The following is a 7912-nucleotide window of genomic DNA, read 5'->3' as shown; positions in this document are numbered from 1 at the left end:
TATGGGAAAATCATCATTTATTTCAATAGCTTCCATGTCATGTGATCCAAAGACATCAAACCAATGCCGAACTGTAGAGCTACACTGTGCAAATGAGACACACCTCTTCATTTTAGATTTGAGTTCATATTTTATATGAATATTTATTAATAATGTATGGAAGAAAATGCCCCTTTTTTTCAATAGCTTCCATGTCATGTGACCTACCTACTCCAAACCAATGCCGAATTGTAGTACTACACTAGACAAATCAGACACACCTCTGAGTCTTCAAATTGCACTCAAGACATCAAGTGGAGAAGATTTTATTTAATTTGTATTTACAACAAATCATGCAGATTTCAATTTTTATACATGATAATTCAACTGTTTAATATCAAGTAAAAAAAGAAAAAGTCATATACATATATGTATTTTCTCCCCACTGTTTACTCACAAATGCCTCATCTAAGAATGTGCATTATACAAGTACAGGCACTTTGTAAAATCAAACACCAGAACTCAAAAAGTAACATACCAAAGCAAAATACAACTACATTCTCTTCTAAACATAAACTAAACTATTTACCTGTGAGTGTCCACAATGCAATGCTCAGTTACAGAGATTTAGATGTATCTAAGAGTGATTGAGACAAGTGCTCTCATCCACATCCTGGTCTACATCTGCGACCTGCTCATGGACAAAGCTGTAGCGCCGATATACTGATCCTCCTTTACTGGTGTACACCACATCCACCTCGTCTCCACTGTCCGGCTCGGGCACACCGTGGGGCATGTTCATGCTGGCGCTGCCACTGAGTTTCTCATAGCTCTGGCTCCAGCAAAGCCTCTTCCTGGCACGGGCCTTGACCAAGGCAATCACAGCCAGAGCCAACCCCAGTGCTAGCAGCAGGGCAATAGGCAAAGCAGCTGAGGTGTGCTTCAGAACTGTAGACGACATATTCAGGTCTGTTACCTGACCGTCTCCTGACTTGGGTTGGGGGGCCTCCACACACAATGCTAGAACAAAAAACTGCCATTAGTAGATAGTTGTATCCAAACAATCATATTTCTCTTATAATAGGCAGGGTCTCTACCTGAGCGGCTGTCACAAACACAGCAATCAGTGTCATTCCCTTCAGCTTGACAGCAGCGGGCGCAGCGGTTCTCCACAGCATGAAGAGCAGAATCCCGGTGACAAGTTAGACACTGGTCGGGTCTGGGTCCAGTGCAATGTCTACACGAGGTGTCACATGGCTCACAGGTGTCCTACAATGGTATAATTTCACAAATTATTACACTGGGTACATAAAAGCCAAATGTGGTCTCTTTGGAACAAACCTCTTTGTACAGAAGTGGCTTTTATTGCCATCTGTTGTTGTTCTGAGTAAATATCTGTCTGCACATTTGTGTTGCGTTTTGTAGAAAGATGCAACAAAAGGTTAAAAATACCCTGAAAATTTTATTTCTAACCTTAAGTATTGGCTGCCTTTCAATTGAAATGGGCCCTGCCCTCCAAAAAGGGCCCCAGAGTGACACGCAAGAATTTCTGAATTCAACCATTTTTAAAATAAACGACTTATTTTGTCTTATGTGTAGAGGCATGGACATGGGAAGGAGGGGTGCTGAGGAGGCTGCAGCAAACCCTAAAACCAGGCATTATAAAAAAAACATCAATTGATTAAAAAAGTGACGCAGACTCACAGCAAGAGAGAGAGAGAGAGAGCATGTGAGTATAATAGAAGTGTGGACGTGATATAAAAACTTTCACAATATTGCTACATCCCGACTGGTGCACAGAAGTATATGACATCACATTTTCCAGCTGAACCTAAATCAATACTCCATCAGTAAACCAGATAAAAACACAAATACAGACATTTCTCATGTGAAATAACCCAAACTATTTGGCAGACATCCCCCATAATAATAAGTTGGTTGGGTAAATATGTTGTCAGGGCCTTTTTTACAAATATACATTTATGATATAACGTGAAATGCACCCAATGGACATCTAATTTATGGATCTAACAACCACTTTTATGATGTTTAGTAAGAATGTGACCCTTTCTGAGAATGTGACTGCTTTGCAGTAGGTGGTAAGTAAGATGGCGGCGCATGCAGGTGCAGCAGCCTGACAATTATTGTATATAGCAGTGTTGCACTACTTTTATTTTTTCTCTTTGCAATTTTGGTTTTAAGTACATTGTTTTTGTTCTTAACTTAGTTGTTTGTACATTTTATTTATTATTTATTTATTTATTTATTTATTTCACCATGGGTTGGTTAATGAGAAACACAATTTTGATTCTTATGCATGTCTGGTACATGTGGAGAAATTGACAATAAAGTTGACCTTGACCTTGATAAAAGTCAAACACTCTTTTGCCTTTAAATATTGTGATTATAATAATTAAACCAATATGGTACATGACTCGTAGCCAAGAGCACACCTCTTCTGAGAAGTATCGGCCCTCCTCACAACGCGGATAGCAGACTTTGTCCTTTAGAGTGCTGCCCCAGTCGCACGTCATACAGGCCTGAGGCGAGGCATCTGCAAACATGCATTCATTACACACTGAGGATCAAATAAATGTAGTTATCATTATAGAACACAAGGCTGTACAACAAAATGAAATGACGATACATGAACTGACTCCTTACGCAAAAGTGAAAAAACTGTGTTGTCCAGTATTGACACAAGTGAAAAATATTGACTGTAGGTGAACATTAGGCAGATGTTCGGCTCTCCAAGCGCCATTGTTACAGAGCTCCTTAATCACCTGTGCAGGTCTGACAACTGGTGTGGCACTGTTTGCAGACGTCACTGAACTGGTAGAAGCGGTGTGGGCATCGCTCAACACACAGCTTAGTGCCTTGCAGCTCCAGGAGAGGAGATGGACAGTTCCTGCAGGACTCAGGCCCTGCTCCTGTACACAGCTCACAGGACTGGTCACATTTCTCACAGTAGGGGCCCTCTCTGTAATACCTGAAGAAAGGCATGAAATCATCAATATTAACAAGTCAGACATGTACACAGATTTTTGATTCTTGCAGACATATTTTAACATTAGTCTCTGACTAAATGTCAAGTGACATCACATATGGAAATGTTTTCAGAGGGAGTTGCTCAACTGCTGATGAAATGACATAGAACCTACTCCCTTCATTTGCAAACTTTGGCTTATTTCCAGACATGCGCTGTCACAGGAAGTCAGCTACCATTACAGGAGGTGAAGTTGTAATAGAAAGTAAATAGAGAGCTTGATAAACTCTGTACCCTCTGGGACAATGCGTGACACAGAGTTGAAGGAGGCGCAGGTATCCTGGAGAACAAGTGAGGCAATCTCTTGGCGATGCTCCGGTACAAGCGGAACAGGCATGGTCACAGGGCAAACAGAATCCCAGCTCTGTTCCGTCAGCCTCCTGCCTTGTGTTGTATGTACCAGCTGGGCACTCAGTCAAACAGGTGCCATCTGGAAAATAGCACACATGCAAAAAACGTTCCACTCCCAATTCATTAGTACTCAGTAGTCATGCACTCATTTTTACTTTTCTTTCTTGTTCATCAGAACAGTTTTTTAGCACCTACCTTGTAAAGGATGGTTAAAAAACATTTCACATGAGATTATTTTCTTCTATGAATTGCCAAAAAGTGATTTTTGTAATAGTGTTAGTTAATAACTTTATGTTGACTCAACTGCGAGGGCACAGTACTTCGAGACACATTGCACAGCATGCTCAGCGTGTCACCAATTCGTTGTCCGATCAACTGTGAAATACGATCATCAATTCTTCAGATATGGCTAAAAATGTGTATTTTGTGGTCACGTTTTTAGCAAATGAAGATTTTTTGCAAATTTTAAAGACGTTGGCTCAAGGCGTTCCTATTTCCTCATGACAATAGAATGGACACATGCCTATTGCCATCATAAATCTATCCAGCTGTTGATCAGTTAACATACAGCCATTTAACTAAGACTGATAAGGTGAAATATTCCCAGAAGAGCCGTCACTATACAACCAGTTTTCAATGTGTACTGAGGGCATCAAATGCAAAGAAAAGTTGATAAAACTTATGACTCAGTCTCAAACTCAGTCATCAAGGTTAAAAATAAGACCGTTATCAAGAGTTGATAGTTCGGACATGTATGGCTTTGCAATAAATGCAAATAAAAATCAGCTTTTCTGTGGATTTTTGTTTATTTTACACCCTGAACCACTTCAGTGTAGTGCAGTCGGACATTAGTGGAGAAAAAAAATGCTCACTATGAAGGTATTTGGGGACGGCACAGGTCTGGCATTGACCGTTGCCCGGCCCCTCACAAGAGTAACAGTGCCGGTGGCAACCCATGCAGGTGAACTGGTCGTCGTGGAGGTAGGTCCTGGGTGGGCAGTCTGTGTCGCCTGTCACGCCACACAACAATGTATTTGGATCCAGTACGAGTCCTTTCTCACACTGGGTGCACTGGTTTGCTTCTGGGCCAGAACAGCGCATACAAGTCTGGTGGCACTCTGCACATGGACAAACAAATCAGACTGCATCATTGGAATGTCTTATCGTTTACAAAAGAGGGTGGGATCACCACCATGTTAAGTGATTACCATTTAAGTAAATACTATATTTCATTATCATTACTCCCACAGATAAAGCTTGGCAGTGACGCTGTTGCGGTTGTAGTTGCTGTGAATTTAGTAATAAGCAAATAATCATGAAGTGTCTCCAGCTAGTTCTGGAAGAAATCCAGTTCTTTCATCACTTCTTTGATCACGTGTAAGTTCAGCATCTGAAATTTCTGATCAACCACTTATATTAAACTCCTACAAACCAAAGCAAGATCTCCCTCTTATGCCAGATTTCCATTTCACAAAACTGGCTAGCAAAAACTTTAAGATGTTTCACTTCAGATACAGTTTATGTATTGACACGTCTCATTCGACTATTTTATCATTTGACTAGTTTACCTGTTTACCCATCAGCATCTTTCCAGCACTATCCATGGGCCAAATTGTAGCCACAATCCCTCATCTTGATGGCTTCTTTTGCATTATTTTCATTGTGTTAGGAGCCGAAGGCCACTTTCTACGTCTTATAAAGGTGATACATGGACTATTTTAAATAAAGTTTCCCTAGGTGAGATACCCCTGTACATAAACAATGGGAACTGATTAACAATTTAAAAAGGACAGTGCCAGAGAGTACATGGTCAGAAAACTGTTACCTCACATATACAACACCGCTTAAAAATCTAACCAAGTCACATCTATGTATTGAGATTCTCACCTTGACATTCCATAGCTTCAGTTTCATAGTAAGTACCAGTGGGGCAGTCTTTGGAGCATGCACCCTTGTAGAGTTTGGGGCTAAACATCGAGCAGGTCTCGCAGTCATCTTCAAGGGGCCCTGAACAGCTGCCACAGGTAGGGTGGCACTGACCACAGTGGCCCTCTTCCATGTCCTCATAATAGCCCATGGGACAACTAGCTTTACACACACCATTCAGCATCAGGTAGAGGAAACTGCATTCTGAAATTATACGGAGGAGGGGTGGTAAAGTTCTAACAAGAGATTTCAAGATGTCTTACAATTCATTATAAAACTGTCACCCACTTGGAATATTTTTCCTCTTAAAGCTTAGCTGCACACACTATTAATAACTTACTGAAACAGGTCCTGTCATCTGAGCAAACGTCACAGGGGGGAGGGCAGCGTCTGCAGGTACCATCATCTGCAGGGTATGTCCGCAGTGAACAGTTGAGTCTACACATACCACTCTCTAGGTAGTGGCCATTAGCACAGGATAGACACTGAGACTTGTTGCCATCACATGTCAGACAGGAGCTATCACAGGCTTCACATGACCCCTCTGCTGTCTCAAAGAAACCTCTGGAATCAGTCAGGAGATTTGTTAAGGCATAAAACATGAAACACAACACAGTAATTACAGATATTTTTTCGTCAATCTACTGCTTAGTTCGTTCAATCACTTACTCTGTGCAATTCGACCAACACCGCAACACTGTACAGGCCTCTGCTCTGACCTTGCATTGGAGAAAAGCAATTATTTCCATCAGGGAATCAAGTATCATGTTGTTCAGTATGATCTCTGTCTCTATTGTCAGCTGATACTAATTTGCCATTGAGTACTTTACTCACTTTGTTTTACTGTTTTTTTTTTTTTTACTGAAATGCAGTAAATCACATAGGCCTCACCACCCTATAAAGTTACTTTTATCTAAAAAGGGAGAAAATTTATTAACAGCTAAAAACATTACACCTCATCATGATTGTTCCTCTTACCATCAAAGTACTGTCCCAGTGGGCAGTTGAGCAGAGGGCACTGGCCATGTAGAGGAGGGTTTCCACCAAGACAAACATCACAGTCTGTTGAATGAGGTCCGTGGCATGTCTGGCATGAGCTGTGGCAGGTCTGACATCGCCACCCACTGGAGTCACTGAAGGTTTGCTGTGGGCACTGTTTAACACAATCACCTCCTGATGGGGCAGAGCAGTACAGAGAGGAAGTTACATTATTTTCCAGTACAAAACTTTATCTGTATTAGCAAACTTGAAAAACCTAGGCGTGACAAGTTAGTAGATAATATTTATTTACAACCTCTATCTTTTTAACCTGTGTACAATTTCACTGAAAGCCTTTAAAATCTTTTGCAGGATTACAATCACAATCACCATCAGTTACTGAAACTATTTTTAAGAGAGCAACTCTAAAAAGTCATTTTAATTAGTAAAACACGTTTTCATTATCAGTTGTCAGGGTTTTTTTTTAAGTGGCTCTGATGTGGTCTCAAAAAAGATCGGCTCATCTCAACTATTTAAATCCTTCTCCTCTGTCTGCTCTTCCAGCATCTCTCCCTCTCCAAATTCTATCCAACTGCCCAGGCATAAAACAATGACCTAGATCTTTTGATACAGGACCTTGTGGCTGAAGCAGAGAGAATAAGCTGCTGATTGTCCATGATGGATCCTGTCTGACACAATGTACAATCATATACCGTGAAATATGTAACAACACGCGTACACGTGTACACAAAAATAAATGACAGCTAATGTTTTTAATATGTTAAAATAATTTTGATGGTCTGTTGTTTATTTTAATACCTACAGCCTTTATTAACAAAGCTTTAGCCTCTTTGCATAAAACATACATTTGCATATCTCATGTTACAGGTTTGCTGACAAGGACGCGATTTGCAATCTAAATGAAGAGTCAGAGAAATCAATCATTCTTGGTAAAGAAAAATCTAAGAGTATATTAAAACGCAAACTCTGCTAGTACTGCATGGGACAAAAGGGTAATTGAATCATTTAGTATGCTAGTAGTAGAGAATAAATATACACAGAAATTATCATTCTTTCCTACTGGTACCATTGAGGAAGTAACCGGGCTGGCAGGCAAGGCAGAGTGTGTTGCTCCTGCAATCTGTGCATGGTGCTGGACAGGAGAGACACACACCCCTGCCCAAGTCTTCATAGGTGCTCTGGGGGCAATGCCTGCGACACTGGTGTCTGAAACTGTAAAAGAAAAGGTCCATTCAAAACTAAAATCAATTAAGCTTGGTCTGTGCGTTTGAAAATCGGTCAATACGTGGTCGATTAACACTGGCTGCTGCAGCTGTTACACAAAAGTAAGCTCTTTTTTTCCAACGCAAACAACTAGAACAAAGCTATTGAAATATGAAAGACCTGATGAAAACGTTTGGGATTTAATAGCACTTTCAAAGCTTTACAGTGAATGACCTTTGCCCACACAGATGAGTCTGAGGCTAGACGAACTGAAACTAGAGAAAAGACAAAACACACCACATGCAAGAGGCAATCCCAACATACACAGCACACCTGCAGCTGTATTGTTAACTCCTCTACAAGCCAAAAGTTAGGAAGAGGTGAAAACATAATGTAGGCTGCTTCAAG

General features: G+C 40.7%; 1 protein-coding gene across 2 annotated transcripts; it reads right to left on the bottom strand.

The window, feature by feature from the left end:
• Positions 1-289: 289 nt before the first annotated feature.
• Positions 290-7507, bottom strand: LOC123967326 (proprotein convertase subtilisin/kexin type 5). Of its 2 annotated transcripts, none has more exons than XM_046043391.1 (11): positions 7455-7507; positions 6281-6475; positions 5972-6021; positions 5643-5866; positions 5264-5506; positions 4249-4494; positions 3260-3455; positions 2763-2968; positions 2433-2533; positions 1077-1248; positions 290-999 (listed from the first exon to the last, which is right to left on the bottom strand). In XM_046043391.1, exons 1-11 carry the CDS (start codon positions 7470-7472, stop codon positions 617-619), a joined length of 2034 nt encoding a protein of 677 aa, XP_045899347.1. In that variant the 5' UTR covers positions 7473-7507; the 3' UTR covers positions 290-616. The 2 variants fall into 2 exon arrangements, with proteins under 2 accessions (XP_045899347.1, XP_045899346.1); XM_046043390.1 differs by having other exon boundaries at positions 7368-7478.
• Between the last annotated feature and the right edge of the window lie 405 nt (positions 7508-7912).

Source organism: Micropterus dolomieu, unplaced genomic scaffold, assembly GCF_021292245.1.
Source record: "Micropterus dolomieu isolate WLL.071019.BEF.003 ecotype Adirondacks unplaced genomic scaffold, ASM2129224v1 scaffold_275, whole genome shotgun sequence".
Lineage (NCBI taxonomy): Eukaryota > Metazoa > Chordata > Actinopteri > Centrarchiformes > Centrarchidae > Micropterus > Micropterus dolomieu.
Note: the sequence above shows the minus strand (reverse complement) of the source record. Positions and strands in the feature narration are given on the sequence as shown.

Bases quoted from the DNA above. Each gene is read 5' to 3' on its own strand.
- LOC123967326 (XM_046043390.1), bottom strand. From the start codon at position 7,472: ATGAAGACTTGGGCAGGGGTGTGTGTCTCTCCTGTCCAGCACCATGCA. The intron at 2,969-3,259 runs GTACAGAGTTTA...GCCTTTCTTCAG, and splicing joins GTCACGCATTGTCCCAGAGG to GTATTACAGAGAGGGCCCCT. The intron at 1,249-2,432 runs GTGTGCTCTTGG...ATACCATTGTAG, and splicing joins GCCGATACTTCTCAGAAGAG to GACACCTGTGAGCCATGTGA.